This window comes from Lacerta agilis, chromosome 9 (assembly GCF_009819535.1).
Source record: "Lacerta agilis isolate rLacAgi1 chromosome 9, rLacAgi1.pri, whole genome shotgun sequence".
Classification (NCBI taxonomy): Eukaryota; Metazoa; Chordata; class Lepidosauria; order Squamata; family Lacertidae; genus Lacerta; species Lacerta agilis.
Window position 1 is genome coordinate 59,570,892 of NC_046320.1, and position 19,157 is coordinate 59,590,048.

At 43.4% G+C, this 19,157-nt stretch overlaps 1 protein-coding gene across 1 annotated transcript; it reads right to left on the reverse strand.

Annotated features, from left to right (window-relative positions):
- Positions 1-1,775: 1,775 nt before the first annotated feature.
- MEPE (matrix extracellular phosphoglycoprotein) lies at positions 1,776-18,548 on the reverse strand. Its single transcript, XM_033160994.1, has 5 exons — positions 18,460-18,548; positions 15,466-15,531; positions 9,195-9,248; positions 6,317-6,409; positions 1,776-4,026 (listed from the first exon to the last, which is right to left on the reverse strand). The coding sequence occupies exons 2-5, from the start codon at positions 15,517-15,519 to the stop codon at positions 1,798-1,800; spliced, it is 2,430 nt and encodes an 809-aa protein (XP_033016885.1). The 5' UTR covers positions 15,520-15,531; positions 18,460-18,548; the 3' UTR covers positions 1,776-1,797.
- Positions 18,549-19,157: the final 609 nt, after the last annotated feature.

Sequence of the window (19,157 nt, forward strand, 5' to 3'; positions counted from 1 at the left end):
TGTGTGTGACTAAAACCCTCTTCAGGTTCTCATAATGAGGCTTAAATAGGGACACAAGGTTGACAACAGCCTGCGTGAACACATGTACTGTAGCTCCACCACCCCTTCACCATCACCCTCCTCAAGTTCAAGGGCAACTGCAGCTGCTTGCACTGGTTTCAGTGGGACCTACGTGCAATAACTTAGTCCAGATCTGACCCATGGATAGTTGTGAGTGTAAGAGCCACTTGTCTCCCATTAACTACATTTAGCAGTCGGGTTGAAATAATGTGCTTGCAAGAAGTTCGTGAGTGCATTGCATACCCTTTTGCATGTTGTCTGTCTGCTGTGCAAACTTTTCCAAAGATGATCCCAGGAGCAACGTACAAAAGGAATCTAAGATTTTCCTAATGGGATTAGTTTTCCAGTGTTCTAAAAAAAGCCTGAATACAGAGTATAGGAGACTAATTACACAATCCAACCGGACACAGTAGACTTTTTATTCCCATTGAACTGGGTGGTGGAACACATGCTTAATTATTGCATGGAAATCGACAGGAGAATTGTGATCAGTTGCCCAAGAGTTAAATTTACATTTCCCTTTTTGAAATAAAGCTGACAAAAGCTGGACTTTTCCAATACTTTATTGGCATGCGACATAATCATAGCATCGGTTATTATTAAATACTAACATGTTATATAGATATCCCTCTACTGTTTTGCAGCATGTTTTACCCAAATAAAATCAATACAGTAAAACAACTATTCAGTCCTCCAGCTAATAATTTCGGATTACAACATCAAAGGTATTGTGAAAGACATAAATTTCAAAGTTGCTTTTAATGCAAGGATAAGGAACCTGTTTCCTTCCAAATATTGTTGGATGGACTCCAATTTCCATCAGCCCAACCAGCATGGCCAACGGTCATGGGTAATGTAGTTGTAGTTATGCGTCATCAGTAGTTATGCATCATAGATTCCCCTGCCTTCAGACTTTAGAAAACATTATAATGACAAGAGCTGTGCTAAGTATTACCCATTGCTGATTTTTGGACATTATTGTGGAAATACTTTTTCTTAGCTGCCCCAGCTGCAACAAAACATGTCTCTCCCATATCAGTCTCTAAAGCCACAGTGGGCACTGTAACTCTCCAATAGTTTGACTTTACCCCCAAAGGCACGCTCTTCCATTGTACAGACAGATGCTAACAAGCTGCTGCAAAAGGTGCTTTACCTAGCTGCTGCTTCTTCCTTCCTGAATTAACCTAACAGATGATCACTACGCAATCACTGCACAGTGAACAGGTTACAGCAGCCACACACACACCCCAGAGCCGCAACTTCCAGCAGTGTTAGCTAAGGCTGATAGGAGTTGTAGTCGAAATTAGCTGGAGGGTGCCAGGTGGGGGGGAAGGATGTGTTATGGACTCACCTCAGGATGTCATGTGGCAAGCAGATTGTGCAATATAATGACATCACTAAGAATAAGTGCAAGCAAAGCCAATTTACACAAATAAGCTCTCCATTTTGCCATTAGTGCCCCCCCCCAAATAAATGAGCAAGGGAGGCACAGCTGAAAACACTTGAGTTATTTCGACTCAGCCCTAATAACGGCTCTTGAAGTGCAATGCTCTGATATATGCCTACTCCAAAGTAAATCCCATTGAGTTCAATGAATCTTGCTTCCAAGTAAGTGGGTATAGGATTTCAGCTTTATTCTGCTCACCAGAGCAATGCCACATAATTATGGCCTATGTATGACCTAGCCTAGCGCATTTTAGGCTCTCTTTTCTTCCCTTCTGAACAAATGCAAGCAAATCAAGCAGCGCTTTTCCGCTCCTGGGAATCTTCTTGTGAGTTGGTTCTTTGGCTGTGGTCATCACTTTCATGACTTTCATCAGATCGGTCTTCTTCAGTACTCTCAGATGATTGATAACTGTCAGGTCTGTCATTCTGATAGTCTTCATATGACTGGCGGCTGTTTTCCTCACTCTCCGATGATTGGCTGCTGTCATTTCTACGGACAGATTGACGCTTCTTACCATGTTGACTGCTCTTTCTCCGCAGGACACCCGAATACCCATGGTAGTGCTTACCTGCACTGCTGCCATACGTTCCAATATTAACCCTAGATGCCTTTTTGCTTGGCTTCACAACCTTCTTATTGCTCTTCACAGTGGCCAACGAGTGCTCCTGACTTTTAAGCTTCTCATTCTTTGGAATATTAAGGATGTCTCGGATACTGCCATGAGACCCACGAGATTCAGACAGGGCACTTTTGAACTGGATCGCTTTTTGACCACTGAGCTCCTCCTTTTTGCTGGAAGAATCTATATCACTCCTCTTGAGATCTGCAGAATCTCCAGTGACTTTGTTGTAACTGATAGCTCTTTCTGCAGTGTCCTTGTTGACTTTTTGAAATGTGACACCAAATCCTGTTTTGCCACTTTTAATCATCTTTGGGCCACCCAATGTGCTCTCGTGAGCATTTTTGTTTGTTTTTTCATAACTGCCACCTTCACCAATACTAGGCCTTTTATGAATAATACCAACTTCACTGGGACTTTTTCGACCTGGCTGTGTTGTATCAGAATCTGAAATTTGTTTGCCAGAAAGGAGAGTAAGTTCACCTTTTGAAAGTGACTTAGTAATACCAGATCCATCCACATGACCATTTAGTTTCCTGCTCAATATAACTTTGCTTTGATTTGTTTTCTCTGCCTTGGTATCACCAAGATCCCCCACGTGACTGATAAGCCTTTCTTTGGTACCAATTTCACCATCTTTTTTCTGTAGTTTGGTAACACCAGCTGCTTCCAGATGGCTCTTGGACCTCCCATTAGTGGCATCCTTTCTGGTTTCATCTTTCTTCTGTAGGTTGGTAACACCAGCTGCTTCCAGGTGGCTCTTGGACCTCTCATTAGTGACATCTTCTCTGGTTCCATCTTTTTTCCATAGGTTGGTAACACCAGCTGCATCCAGGTGGCTCTTGGACCTCCCATTAGTGGCATCGTCTCTGGTTCCATCTTTCTTCTGTAGGTTGGTAACACCGCCTATTTCCACATGGCTGCCACTAGTGACACCATCTTTTACATCACCCTTTGTACGTGGTTTGGTAACTCCATATCCGTCCTTCTGTCCATTCAGCTTCTTAACTGTCACTGTATACCCATCTTTGCCTTTTGTATGCACTGTAGCATTGCCAGCCCCATTTTCATTAGCCACTTTAATTTCACTGGTGTCTACGATGTTTGTGTAGTTGCCTCTGCTTCTCATGAGTTCAATTTCCCCTAGACGTTCTCGAGAAATGTTGGCTTTTACTTCGAGACTTGTATGTAGTTTGGTGGTACTGTTATCCCTTTTGCTTCTGTCTAACAAATGAACATGGCCACCTTCTTCTTTTCCTGGCTCCCTATTGGTGGCATCGGCTATGACTTTCAAATGGACTTTTGAATAATCTTTGCTTGGTGGGTCTTTAATTTTCTTGGGAATATCATGGAAAGGATTGTTTTCCCAGACTGCACTGGCATCATTCTCCTTCATCTCTATTTTGAGGTAGTGATCTTTTGATGACTTGGTATTACTAGATAACCCAAATTTGCCATCTTTATCTTTCCCCCGAAGTTTATCAGTGCCTCTTGTGTCTTGGTGGTCTTTGACTCGGTCATGATATTCATTGCCAATAATGACGCCATGATGGGTGTCAACTTGGACTGGAAAGCCTAGGTCCCCACTCCCATCTATCTCAATGGTGTTATCTCCTGTAGCAATTTCATTTCCTTCCTTGTTTACAATGACCTCCAAGTGATGCTGGTGGAGATCCTGATTTGTGGTGTTTCCATAATGTCTATATAAATTTTGGCTGCTTCCAGTAGTTCTACTGCCCTCAGACTTCCTGCCATTTCCAGTTGCATCAAAGTGCTTCTGCTCTTCTCTTGCCTCTTGTCTTGTATCAGTGAAATTGTCAGTGGCCTTCCTTGGTACATTTTTTCTGTCAGACCCATGAGTGATAAAGGAAATGTTATTTCTGTTTTCTTCTTCTTCTTTCTAAATTCCAAAAGAAAACAAATGGTGAGCTTGACAGGAGAGTGTATTTAATTTAACAAGCAAGGTAAAACTTATCCATCGTTTAATTTGTTTATAGCTAATGTGTTTATCCATGGAGTAGGGGAACCACAGGGACCCAGGTGGCACTGTGGGTTAAACCACAGAGCCTAGGGCTTGCTGATCAGAAGGTCGGCGGTTTGAATCCCTGCCACGTGGTGAGCGCCCGTTGCTTGGTCCCAGCTCCTGCCCACCTAGCAGTTCGAAAGCATGTCAAAGTGCAAGTAGATAAATAGGGACTGCTCCAGCGGGAAGGTAAACGGTGTTTCCATGCGCTGCTCTGGTTCGCCAGAAGCGGCTTAGTCATGCTGGCCACATGACCCGGAAGCTGTCTGCGGACAAACGCCGACTCCCCCGGCCCATAGAGCAAGATGAGCGCCGCAACCCCAGAGTCAGACACGACTGGACCTGATGGTCAGGGGTCCCTTTACCTTTACTAGGGGAACCACAACCTTTGCTACTCCAGTAACAATTCAGTCTGGAATTTCCATGTTTTGTTCACTTTTTATTTTTTTACAGAGAATCCAGACAATGTCACTGGCAGGCTGATGCACTCTCTGTTTTCTATGTTGTCCTCTTCAATGTTGTCCTTAGACCTGATTTGTGGGAATTATTTTGATTTTAAACAGTTTTAGAACCATCCTGCCCAGTGCCAAATGGCAAAATGCCAACAAAATGTTTCAGGGCCAGTGTGTGTGTGTGTGTGTGTGTGTGTGTGTGTGCGTGTGTGTGTGTGTGTTTTAATTTAAAAGCTTCCTGTTTGTAGCTCTGGCCCTTCTTATCATTTTCTGCTGAGTGTGGCAGTAGGAATGGTGATAAATAGCTTGTTAATTATCTCTTGGATTGCCTGTTAATTACACTTTAATGTCAATTTACTGTTCCTGGGGAAGCAGGGAGCTCATTTCCTCTACAGAAACGGCAAGGCTGTTAAACTTGTGGGGTAGTTTTTTTTTTAATGAGGATTACTTACAGAAGAATATTAGCCATTGGGATGGGGCATTGCTGGATAAATCAGCAAGATCTGAAGAACCAACCCACTTATGAGGCAAAGTGAGGAGTTTGCCCCAGGCAGCAGGAATTGCAAAGGCAGCAGATCCAGCCTCCAAGGATGCATTGACTGCTGCTGCTCCAGCAGCGAAAGCTGCTGCAAACTCCTTTGAGGCTAGACCTACCATCTCTTTGACAGCTCTCCCCACAAGCGACCTCTACAGTGGCCTCTTGGCAAATAGGAGATGTGCTATTGCGCTCCTCCCACCCTTGTTCCCAATGTAGAGCATTATCCCCACTTGTTCCTGATACAAATCTTCACTCACTCCTTCCCTTGCTGCGAGGGCGCCATTTTGTGGTTCGCCTCAAGTGCCAAAATGACTTGGGCTGGCCCTGCTTATCTGTGTTGCACCATCATTTAATTCTGCTCCCAGCTGCTTAAAGGTAAAGGTAAAGGGACCCCTGACTGTTAGGTCCAGTTGCAGACGACTCTGGGGTTGCGGCGCTCATCTCGTTTTACTGGCCGAGAGAGCTGGCGTTGGTCCACAGACAGCTTCCGGGTCATGTGGCCAGCATGACTAAGCCGCTTCTGGCGAACCAGAGCAGCGCACGGAAACACTGTTTACCTTCCCGCCATGGCTGTACCTTTTTATCTACTTGCACTGGCATGCTTTCAAACTGCTAGGTTGGCAGGAGCAGGGACCTAGAAACGGGAGCTCACCCTGTCATGGGGATTCGAACTGCTGACCTTCTGATCGGCAAGCCCAGTGGTTTAACCCACAGTACCACCTGTGTCCCATCCCAGCTGCTTATGGAAAAGGAAAACACTCCTCTAACATGAGCACCGCACCATGTTTCTGCAGATCTTGCTCAAGAACAGTTTACTCGGCAAAAGCTGAGGAGTAAAGTCACTTTGGTGGCATTGCATCAGGAAAGGTGAGTGTGCAGATTTTGATACATTTGCAGGCCAGGGGACATTTCCAAGCTTAATAACCCAAGCACTTGTGCTTCAGGCTGCAGAAATGCTTGTCATTCTGAAGGCAAGGGGTTGAAAGGTGTATCTCCTCTTTCCCCATGAGCCTTAAAATGGAAACAGCTGCTGGGATGCTGTTTCTTGGTGCTGCAAATGAGAATGAAATAGCAGGAGAGTTTGTGGGTGAAACAACGTGCTCCTTGTATACCATGTGGCGATACTGCAACAGATGCAGACAACTAAAAAGGTGTATGAACCAAAACGTTATTCTACCTGAATCTGTGTTTGATTGTTGGTCACCGCAGACGAGTACACGTAATTAAATATGTAAAACCCGTGCCTCGAGTGACGACCTTTGAGCATTATCTGGGGGCAGAAAAGAAGGCGTTAAAAGTACTCTTGGAAATCCCACTCTTCTGATCGTTTCAGCTAAGCCTGCTTCTTGAACTAGGAAAACAACAACAACAACAACAACAACAACACCTAATGGACACCAGGATGTTTGTGTGATAATCAACACTGCCTTGTGAATGGTCAGTATAATTATTATTTTTTACAGTACTTTTAAACTTCATTGTAATTAGCACAGTCTGCATTATTATTATTAGTCATTTCCCTCTGACCTCTCGGCTCACATTTCTGCCCCATGAAATCTTATGCCACGTAATACATCTGTCTGACTTTAAAGAGCCACCGGATTAACCCAGCTACCTCTGTGGAAATTATTACAATCCCCACCAGAGGGCACGCTTAATCTTCCTTCCATATTCCAGAAGGACAGTCTCTTTAGTCTGTTAGCCAAACCAGAAAGATGCAAACAAGCTTTTCCAAAGCAGTCGATTTTGGGGTCACGGGGACTGTGCAGGGGGTGGGTAAAGACTTAGGGATCAAAAGGGGAGAGGTCAAAAAGGTGCAAAATAAGTTTAAGAGGTATAGCACAAAAAATATAATTAGTGCACTTGCCAGTGAGGAGACTGTAGGTAATAAGATGATTTCACATTTCAACAGTATTCCTCTTTTTTTTACAATTTATGGTTCTTAGTAATGGTGATCAATGGTTAATAAATATTGATTATACATTGATATTTCTTGGCTTTATTTTATTTATATTCTTAAGAATCTGGATTGGGGATAGCAACAGCTTTATAAGCTCTTCAAGGGATCAGTGAACTCAAGTTTACGAAACCCTGCCTTAAAGACTAGGCATTGTATTAAAGCCATTTTTCCCTGTCCACGAAAGCTTACACCACAACATATCTATGATTCTTTAAGATGACACAGGACTCCTGTTTGCTTATCCTTAAGTGTGGGTGTATCTCTAGGTAGTAATTTTAAAGGACATTCCACTCAACTTAAACATTGTTGCTGGATCCGGGCAATATGGTTGTGGAACATGTATTTGTCCCCAGAAGTTCTAGACTTCCTCCCCTCACATTTTCTTTAAAGAATAATGTGGAGGTTCACAAATGGCCGTAACAGAGCGGAATTGATCCGAACTGTATAATGCACCTCATTTCTAACACTTACAAAAGCTTGTCATTAACTTACAAAATGGCATTGCTACAGCAGTTCAAATATTGAGTCCAAACAAATGAAAATGGACAAATCTCTAAACCTCCCAGCAGCCTTCCTCCACATCAGCAAAAGCTTGTCTGAAAAGGATGAGCTGGCCTTGCTTCCTACCAATGATGTGGTGATCTGGATCATGCCTACGGTTGGTTCCACCCTTTAACCAAGATGGGTCCTCCCTTGCCTCAAGGAAGTGGAGGAGCGGTGAATCACTGGCCCTGTCACCTTGACCACTGCATCTGAAAATGCAAACGTGGTGGTGGTGTTGCAGATGCTCTCCAGGGACACCTCGCTCTCAATGCCTCACTCTGAGGAAGGACCCTATGTTCCTCAGAGCAAGGTGTAGGTCCTAAGAAGGGCCTTACAGAACCCCTGAACAGGAGAGGGAAGAGAGTTGGCAGCAGTGGCAGTGGAGTAGGCTGGTGTACAGGGGGGCAGTGGCTGCTCTGTCTTGCCTCAGGCGGCATAACATTTCATGCCAGACGTGGCCATGCTACAGAGCTGGTTCCAAAGACGCAAGGCCTCAGGGTAAGAAAAGAAATGCCCCCCTGTACACCAAGCCCCCTGTAGAAGCTTGTTTTAGGAGCCTGTGTGGCTTCATTCTTTCAAATTAATGAGTTTTGTTAGTTTTTTCACACCGTTTAGGTTAGCTAACCTGAGTTCAATTTATATTAAACAGTTTGGGAGGAATTCCCCCTACTGCTCTTGAGTCCTTTACGTTTTTGCATCCTTGAAAGCCTTTTTCATTTTCCTATAGTCTTTAGAATTAATTTCCCTCTGAGGAAACAGACTACATCCAGTGAAATGAGAAAAGAGCCTGCATCTCGTTAGGGTTTTCAGTTTGATTTATAAGTTATATATATTCTTGTTTAATTCGTCACATAGCTATTTAGGGGTACTCACCCTGAATTTTTTTGGATTTGAGTTTAGTTTGGGTTTATATCCTTATAGTATCTTCATCTCGTTTCAGGGATTGTCACGGCTGAGTTCTTTATACTTTTTTGGCCCATTCATGTTCCAGCAATGGAAATTAGCATTAGAAAGCAAAGTGCATTAAAACAGAAGAGTACCCTATCGATTATGCCCCCGTGCAGCATCCGTATATTGAAGCACACTATTCACCCCATGTTTCTGTGGAACAGACGACACTTTCCTTCCTAACAGAAGCTGAAGGAAGCCCCATTGTCATCAAAATACCTGACTCATTTACCTGGTGTATATACACTCGGTCTTTATCACCCCTGTTATACAGAAAATTGCAAGTGGATCTGAGCCTCAATGCTTAAAATCCCTGATAGAGGGTAAGGATCCAGAGATCACGCTAAGGGTGGTCAAATTTTGTGCGGCTGCCATAAAACTCAGGGAACAAGCTATGCGATTACAAAGACTAAGGCCTCAGATGCAAACTCTAGATAATATTTTAGAGACTAAGACCTAAATCACATTTCTAATGGCTGTCATATTTGTATTGTTTATTGTCATATTCGATTGTTAATTCAAACTTAATTCTATTGTGCTTTATGTTAGCTTAGTACGGTATGTGAATCTGATCTGGGACCATAATAAATTTCATTTCATTTACCTGGTGATCTCCCTGGCACTTCTGCTTCACTTTCCTGTAATGGGGTTGAAGCTCCTGGAGAAAGATGGGAGGGAAAAAACAATGTCAGGTAAATCTCTTCTGAATTGTTGGTGTATTCTGCTAAAGGGTTGTCTACAGGTTTTCAGAGGGAGGCTGGGTAAGAATCTAACTTTGTTTTAGCTGTATAGCAGCAAACTCCTGGTCTTGTTGTGACACTCAGCTGAACATGGTCTCAGAAAAGGTGAGGCAGGAGGGAGGCTACATATGCTGACCCCACCTCCATGTTCTCCATCTCCACTGACTGCAGCCTCAGGTAGAATCATAGAATCATAGAGTTGGAAGAGACCACAAGGGCCATCCAGTCCAACCCCCTGCCAAGCAGGAAACACCATCAAAGCATTCCTGACAGATGGCTGTCAAGCCTCCGCTTAAAGACCTCCAAAGAAGGAGACTCCACCACACTCCTTGGCAGCAAATTCCACTGTCGAACAGCTCTTACTATCAGGAAGTTCTTCCTAATGTTTAGGTGGAATCTTCTTTCTTGTAGTTTGAATCCATTGCCCCGTGTCCGCTTCTCTGGAGCAGCAGAAAACAACCTTTCTCCCTCCTCTATATGACATCCTTTTATATACAGTTACAGGTGGGTAGCCGTGTTGGTCTGCCATAGTCAAAACAAAATCGAAAATTCTTTCTAGTAGCACCTTAGAGACCAACTGAGTTTGTTCCTGGTATGAGCTTTCGTGTGCATGCACACTTCTTCAGATACACTGAAACAGAAGTCACCAGATCCTTAAATATAGTGGGGGAGTGGGGAGGGGTATTACTCAGAAGGGTGGTGGGAATGGGTGATAGGCTGATAAGTGTGGAAAACCTGTTGACGACTCTAAACGGCTGCAATTAGTCTTGCAGGGAAGGGGTGAGATGGCTAAAGATGGCTTTGTTATGTATAATGAGATAAGAATCCAATGTCTTTGTTCAAACCAGGTTTCTCCATGGTTTTAAGTTTGGTGATTAGTTGCAATTCAGCCACTTCTCTTTCCAGTCTATTTCTGAAATTTCTTTGTATTAAGACAGCTACTTTGAGATCTTTTATAGAATGTCCTGGGAGATTGAAGTGTTCTCCTACTGGTTTCTCTGTCTTGTGATTCCTGATATCAGATTTATGTCCATTTATCCTTTGGCGTAGGGTTTGGCCTGTTTGTCCAATATAGAGAGCTGAAGGGCACTGTTGGCATTTGATTGCATACACAATGTTGGAAGATGAGCAATTAAATAGTCCTGAGATGGTGTGTTTGATGTTGTTGGGACCAGTAATGGTGTTATCCGGGTTTATGTGGCAGCAAAGTTGGCATCTGGGTTTATTGCAGGCTCTGGTACCAGTGTCCATGTTGAGTCCTGTTTTTGTATTATTGTGGGTGAGGAGCTGTTTGAGATTGGGTGGCTGTTTGTATGCGATGAAGGGTCTTCCTCCCAGAGCTTGAGAAAGAGAACTGTCATTGTCTAGGAGAGGTTGTAGATCTCTGATGATGCGTTGTACTGTTTTAACTTGGGAGCTGTATGTGATGACTAGTGGTGTTCTGTTATTTTCTTTTTTGGGTCTGTCTTGCAGCAAGTTCTCTCTGGGTATCAGTCTGGCTCTGTCGATCTGTTGTTTAACTTCATCAGGTGGATATTTTAGTTCTAAAAAGGTTTGCTGTAGATCTCTTAGGTGAGAGTCTCTGTCTGTAGAGTTGGAACAGATGCGGCTGTAACGTAGGGCCTGGCTATATACAATGGATTGTTTGGTATGTTTGGGATGGTAGCTAGAAGCATGTAGATATGTTTGTCGGTCAGTTGGTTTGCGGTATAAGGTGGTGTCTATGTGTCCATCCTGTATTTTTATAGTAGTGTCCAAAAAGTGTATTTCTTCCATAGATTGGTTCATAGTTAGGTTGATGGTGGGGTGAAAGTCATTGAATGTCTTGTGGAAGGTGTCCAGGGTCTGTTGACCATGTGTCCAGATAATAAAAATATCATCAATGTAACGCAGGTACAAGAGAGGTTTGAGTGGGTAGGAGTTTAGGAAACGTTGTTCTAAATCTGCCATGAAGATGTTGGCATACTGTGGGGCCATGCGGGTGCCCATTGCTGTGCCGTTGATCTGAAGGAACAGGTCCTCACCAAATTTGAAGTTGTTGTGGGTAAGGACAAAATGACAGAGTTTCGTAGCAAAGTCTGCTGTGGTTTTATCTGAAATGGTGTTCCTTATAGCTTGTAAACCATCGTTGTGTGGGATGTTGGTATACAGAGATTCCACATCCATAGTGACTAGAATAGTATTGTTAGGAAGGTTATTCAAAGATTGTATTTTTCTCAGAAAATCTGTGGTGTCACGTACGTAGCTGGGAGCACTGATGGCATATGGTTTCAGAACAGAGTCCATATAACCGGAAACCCCCACTGTAATGGTGCCAATACCTGAGATGATGGGGCGTCCTGGATTTCCTGGTTTGTGTATTTTGGGTAGAAGATAGAAAGTTCCTGGTCGAGGTTCTGCTGGTGTGTTCATGAGGATCTGTTCTTGGATGTGTGGGGGTAGCTCCTTAACAATCTTGTTCAGTTCTTTTTTGTATTCTTCCGTGGGGTCTGAGTCCAATTTTATGTAAAAGGTGGTATTGGAAAGTTGTCTGTGAGCCTCCTGGATGTAATCAGTTTTGTTCATGATGACAACAGCTCCACCCTTGTCCGCCTCTTTAATTATAATGTCTGGGTTGTTCCTGAGATTATCTATGGCTCTCCTTTCAGCATGGTTTAGATTTTGTTGTAAGCGATGGTGTTTTCTGGTCACATCTGTTTGGATTCTGCGGCGGAAGCAATCGATGTACAGATCTAGTGTGGTATTGCATCCATCAGGAGGGGTCCATGCGGAGTCCCTTTTAGTGTAACATTTTTTCGGTGGTGGTTGGTGGTCAATGTTCTGTTCATTAATGTGTTTGGAGGGTGGTGGATGTTCCCCAGTAGGTTGAGAGATGTTGTGTTGTGAAGATGTTGTTTGTTCTTTGTCTTGTTCTTGTGTGTGTTGGAAGTACTCCTTCAGGCGTAAACGGCGGAAAAATGCTTCCAAGTCCCCATAGAACTGAATCATCTGTGGGGATTTGGCAGGGCAGAATGATAGTCCACGTGAAAGGATAGATTCCTCAGCTGGGCTGAGAGTTTGCTGTGAGAGATTGACGATATTGTTGATCTTCTTGTTTTGATTGGTAGCCTGTAGGTTGGAAAGGTTAGAAAGTTTTTTGTTTTTCTGTTTTTTCAGTAACTCCAGTTGAGAATGATAAATGGTTTGCTTTTCCTTGTGGAAATACACTTTTTGGACACTACTATAAAAATACAGGATGGACACATAGACACCACCTTATACCGCAAACCAACTGACCGACAAACATATCTACATGCTTCTAGCTACCATCCCAAACATACCAAACAATCCATTGTATATAGCCAGGCCCTACGTTACAGCCGCATCTGTTCCAACTCTACAGACAGAGACTCTCACCTAAGAGATCTACAGCAAACCTTTTTAGAACTAAAATATCCACCTGATGAAGTTAAACAACAGATCGACAGAGCCAGACTGATACCCAGAGAGAACTTGCTGCAAGACAGACCCAAAAAAGAAAATAACAGAACACCACTAGTCATCACATACAGCTCCCAAGTTAAAACAGTACAACGCATCATCAGAGATCTACAACCTCTCCTAGACAATGACAGTTCTCTTTCTCAAGCTCTGGGAGGAAGACCCTTCATCGCATACAAACAGCCACCCAATCTCAAACAGCTCCTCACCCACAATAATACAAAAACAGGACTCAACATGGACACTGGTACCAGAGCCTGCAATAAACCCAGATGCCAACTTTGCTGCCACATAAACCCGGATAACACCATTACTGGTCCCAACAACATCAAACACACCATCTCAGGACTATTTAATTGCTCATCTTCCAACATTGTGTATGCAATCAAATGCCAACAGTGCCCTTCAGCTCTCTATATTGGACAAACAGGCCAAACCCTACGCCAAAGGATAAATGGACATAAATCTGATATCAGGAATCACAAGACAGAGAAACCAGTAGGAGAACACTTCAATCTCCCAGGACATTCTATAAAAGATCTCAAAGTAGCTGTCTTAATACAAAGAAATTTCAGAAATAGACTGGAAAGAGAAGTGGCTGAATTGCAACTAATCACCAAACTTAAAACCATGGAGAAACCTGGTTTGAACAAAGACATTGGATTCTTATCTCATTATACATAACAAAGCCATCTTTAGCCATCTCACCCCTTCCCTGCAAGACTAATTGCAGCCGTTTAGAGTCGTCAACAGGTTTTCCACACTTATCAGCCTATCACCCATTCCCACCACCCTTCTGAGTAATACCCCTCCCCACTCCCCCACTATATTTAAGGATCTGGTGACTTCTGTTTCAGTGTATCTGAAGAAGTGTGCATGCACACGAAAGCTCATACCAGGAACAAACTCAGTTGGTCTCTAAGGTGCTACTAGAAAGAATTTTCGATCCTTTTATATATTTGAACATGGCTATCATATCACCCCTTAACCTTCTCTTCTCCAGGCTAAACATACCCAGCTCCCTAAGCCGTTCCTCATAAGGCATCGTTTCCAGGCCTTTGACCATTTTGGTTGCCCTCCTCTGGACACATTCCAGCTTGTCAATATCCTTCTTGAACTGTGGTGCCCAGAACTGGACACAGTATTCCAGGTGAGGTCTGACCAGAGCGGAATACATTGGTACTGTTACTTCCCTTGATCTAGATGCTATACTCCTATTGATGAAGCCCAGAATTGCATTGGCTTTTTTAGCTGCTGCATCACACTGTTGACTCATGTCAAGTCTTTGAGCAGTGAGTGGGAATGTGTAAAGGGGACATCTTTGCGTGTTGGGACCATCTTTGCATGTTGGGACCCTCCACACAACTGGGAACCCTGAGCATTCAGGATTTCTTGAGGGGTCATCTTACCCCATATGTCTCTATCCTATCACTTCAACCTCCATATCTATAATGTTGGTTCTGTGTTTGTAAGGAATAATCCCTTCAGTGTGGCAGCATTGGAACACACAGCCTTCAACGTACTGTATAGCAAGGGACTACGAGACTCTGGGCAGGAAGCTGAAGAGCCTTGGGGGCACAGGTGGTCTTTTCACCACTCCTTCCTGTTGAAGGTCACGGCCCAGGAGAAGAGAGGAAAATACTGGAGGTAAACCACTGGCTGCGCAGCTGGTGTAGTCAGGAAGGGTTTGGCTTCTTGGATCATAGTTTCCGCTTCCTTGAGGAAGGACATCGGACAAAGAGATGGGCTGCACCTCACAGCGGTTGGCAAGGATGTGTTTGCTAAGAATCTCGTGAACCTGACCAGGAGAGCTTTAAACTAGAACTTGAGGGGGAAGGAGACAACATTGCAGATGACAGAAGAGCACTTGCTACTGGGGATAATAGCATCATTGATGCACAGCAAACTGAGGTGGGGCTCAAGAAACCTGCTAAAGGGCAGGAAATTACAAGAAGGAAGCAGTTGGAAGGAATGACTCGTGGTTTCACTTGTCTCTATACAACTGAACAGGGGCGGAGCAAGGGGGCAGGGGGTGGTTCAACCCGGGCACTGCCCTGGGGGGTGACACTCTGGGGGCGGGTGACACTCTGGGGGCGGGCCCCACCCCCGCTGTGCTGCTGTTCACACGTTGCAGCCTTTTAAAAGTTGCCGCACCGCGTGGAAGGGGTGCCAGCTGATCGCGCCCGCTGCAGCCTTAAAACTCGGTGTGGCGTAGCCCGGCGCTGGTCGGAAGGGGACCAGCTGATCACGCCCGCCATCTTGGGCGGACTGCACATGTCCACACTAACTCAAAGCAGAAATGGTGTCTCTCCATGCAAATAAATGTCACTCCTTGACTTTAATTCATGTAGAGGAATTTTATACAAAGGCACATGGGGAAAGAGGAGCATCATGAACTACACCCTGTCATGTCAATCTGCCTGAACATTAGAATCAACACTGGATTCCAAAATGTGGAGTCCTAGCCATAGTTTTTCACCAGATGTCGCACTTCTCTGAATGTTGCACAGTATGTTTACACCGTGTCTTTTCATAGATACGCGTTCCTCTATTGAAACTTTCTAAAAACATCTGTCCTCCAGATGTCACTCTTCCCCAAAAGTTACTCTTGGGAGAATGTGTGTATCATTTCAGCCTGAAGTTTGGAATACTCACCGACTGAGCCCAGGTTAAGCCACAGAGAGTCAAGTACAAAAGAGCAGCCTTCATCTTCAGAGCTTCCTAAGGACAGAGCAATATAACTGAGAAATGTTCTTATTTCACCTTTAATGCCTATGATCACAATCCAGAATACCCTCTCATTGCTCCTGAAAGCAAACCACTCATTGTTCTGAGAATCAGCAATTAAAGAGTACAATCGTATTTCTGAATCAGAATGAATGGAGCATTGATTTGCAAAATGTGGAGGCTAATCCTATCCTTGTTTGTTTATTCATTCATGACATTTATAGCCCATTGTTCCTTCAGTGTGGTATACATTGACCCCCTCCCGCTTTTACTCTTACAACAGTCCGGTGAGGTAGGCTAGGCTGATAATCAATGACTGGCCCAAGGACACCCAGCATATCAGGGTTGAGTAGGGATTTAAACCTGGGTACATAGTCAACTCAGCCGGTAGAGCATATATTGGGGGAAAGTGTGCATAAAAATGAAGCTGTTGGTGGAAATAATGTACAAAAATACATTATATTAGGGGGAATTGCTTTGCAAAAAAATTTTGCATTAGGAAACACTGCATATAAAACTGTGTTTATCAGGGAAAAGTTGCACTAAAATGCTGATGAGTTTCCTCGAGGATTTTTTTTTTTTTTAAAAAAGCAGAAATAGTGGAGAACTGAATTTGATATAGGAAAACTGAGAAACACAGAAGCAAAACCGACAGATCCTTCTAATCTCTTGTTCTGATTGCAATTTGCTTCAATAGGAGCTATCCACTCGCCATCGCCATGTCTACTGCAAGCACTTGGTAATGATGGTACAAATTGGGACCATTAACAGAGACCAAAAATTTACAGCCCCTCACAACCACCAAACTAAGGTCCTGATGGGAATTGGGACCCTGCACTGGCAATTTGTGTTGAAAAACAACAGCAACTGTGCACTTAAGGGCACAGATACAGAACTACTGTGACATCTAGTTTAGCCCGTAGTTAATTTTACTCAGTGAGACTTAAGTCATAATTAAATTCTCCTATGGCCACCTCATGAGAAGAGAAGATTCCCTAGAAAAGACCCTGATGTTGGGAAAGATGGAGGGCACAAGGAGAAGGGGACGACAGAGGATGAGATGGCTGGACAGTGTTCTCGAAGCTACTAGCATGAGTTTGGCCAAACTGCGAGAGGCAGTGAAGGATAGGCGTGCCTGGCGTGCTCTGGTCCATAGGGTCACGAAGAATCGGACACGACTGAACAACAACAACAACAACAACAACAACAACAACAACAACATGGATTTCAATGGGATCCATCTAAACTGAAGACGGTACTCAACTAAGGTTTACTCAAGCCCACTGAAATGAATTGAAACATGACTAAGTTAGGTCCATTAACTTCATTAACTTCAACATGTCTACTCTGAGTAAAACTTGGTTGTTTGGATCCAACATAATGTAAATTTCAAAGTCTTTGCATGTACTAATCCAAGCCATGGGATTAGGGCTGTTGTGGATAACTGATTATATTAAATAAAACAAGAGCTATTAGCAGCTGCCACCAATGGCAAAGATTATCACTATGCTAACATGCCTCTCCTCCCCCTGCCCCTCAAACAAGCAGAGTTTGCCTAGAAACATCTGGTTTAAATTGAGCACATTGCACCTCTAATCCTCGAATTCTTCAGTAAAGATATACAACAGCCTTTGCCAACCTGGTGTTTTGTAACATCTGAGGGGCAGCAGGTTGGCAAATGTTGAAATGCAACATACCTGAGATCAATTATGTAGAAATATTGCTCCAAATTATTCAAATCCATAAAACTGCATAGCTATGAGGGAGGACCCCAATGCCGTTTAATTCACCTTCTTACACCTCCACATGTTAAACCACATTATGCATAACACATTAAAAATGTGTTGTTAAAAATGTGTGTGCTGCAGCCTGTCTGTCATTGTAGGTTTTGAAGGTAAGGTGGCCTGTGGGGAGAGGGCTCTTGCACTTTTAATAGTGGTGTAGAAGAGGAAATGTCTACACTACTATTAAAGGTACAGGAGCCCTGTCCATTGTTCATTGGGCCACTTCTACTTGAAGTATCAGGATAGTAAAAACATAAAAAGTGCAGATAAATTCAAAATACATGCCATTGTGCAGAAACAACAGCAACAACAAAGGAAGCAATTAGAAAATCAGTGGCAAGCAGATCCAACCCTAGACAAAAAAGAAAAGACAAAATGCAGAAAATAAAATCGGTTTACCTACCAAAGATCTGAGCAAATGTAACTTTTCTGGGAAAAGATTGGAAAAAAATGTGATTGAAAATGCAACCATTTAAAAATAAGAACTGACATACATGGTTGACAGGATATGGACTTGGGTGTGAAATAAAGAATAAGAATTGAATGCTTTATAATATTGAAGGTAATGCTGTAATGTTGTACTGGAGGAGAAATATTGTTGATTATAATATACAACAATAATTGGAGAATCCCCCTTAGGCTTCTTGCATCGAAAGAAATTAAGGAACTGGAGGTTCCTGGGTTGAAGACTGGAAAAGTATTGCCCAGCAGAGGAAGGAACAGCTGAATATTAATCTAGACTACTGTGCATTTGACTACTGTGAAGAAATATTGTATATATGGCTGACAGATCTGAGCAAATGGGGCGAACTTTGCTTCCATCTAAATAGTAACATAATACTCCCCAACCCATATCTGTACAGATCCTATCATCTTTACCTGGCATGCTCTATGCACAAAGCTAAGTATTCTTTAATACAAAGGTTGAAACCTTCAATCTTAATAATCACTGTTGTTTTAAACAACTATCTAACATATATCGGCTCAAGGAAATGGGATTAGACTTTGATGGAGGTCCAATTTCCATTTGTCAGCAGTCAAGCTTTTTCAGCGTTAGAGAATGGAAGGCAGAGTGTTAGGTTTAGCTGATCCAAGAGGAAGCAGGAGATTGTTATAGAATAGTAAGGAAATAGCTCACGTTTCCTGAAGAAGACAGGGTATCTTCAGCCGATGTTGGCAGCCTTTTGCCCACCTTGCTGAAGTTTAAAGTTTATTATAATAGTAATGGCCAATCAGCTCTGGCCGCTTTCAGCACTTGCCCACAGATAACTGGAGGAGGGTCGGTTTTAATCTAAAAAAGTCTTTGTGGTGGAAGCCAGCCATCTCATGTTCCATCGAGGTGGATAAACAAAATTTCAGGTTATAAATATCTATTGTGAGGCTGAAGGTGCCTGATAGTGACTGACATTTCATGGTGGGGGCTTCTAACTTCTTCAGTTAATGATATGGGTAGAACTATACTTTTGAAAGAGGGGTGGTCTCAAGAGGCCTGATCCAGCCACCCTTCGAGACCCCGCTGATTTTGACAGCAGCAGCAAAAAAGAAAAAGAAACTTAAACTTAAGGGAGACAGATGGCTCATTTGATGAACAGAGAGGAGCAATAACCCCACTCCACAGATTAGCTGAGGAGGTGAGGCCTATGTTCCTATGCTTATGCTTCTGTGTGTCCTTTGTATGTGAGCATCCTGTGGGCAGGTAAAGGTAAAGGTAAATGACCCCTGGATGGTTAGGTTCAGTCAAAGGCGACTATGGGGTGCAGCGATCATCTTGCTTTCAGGCTGAGGGAGCTGGCGTTTGTCCACAGTCAGCTTTCCGGGTCATGTGGCCAGCATGAC

Bases quoted from the DNA above. Each gene is read 5' to 3' on its own strand.
- MEPE (XM_033160994.1), bottom strand. From the start codon at position 15,519: ATGAAGGCTGCTCTTTTGTACTTGACTCTCTGTGGCTTAACCTGGGCT. The intron at 6,410-9,194 runs GTAAATGAAATG...TTCTGCCCCCAG, and splicing joins AGTGCCAGGGAGATCACCAG to ATAATGCTCAAAGGTCGTCA. The intron at 4,027-6,316 runs GTAGAATAACGT...TTTGGAATTTAG, and splicing joins ACAATCAAACACAGATTCAG to AAAGAAGAAGAAGAAAACAG.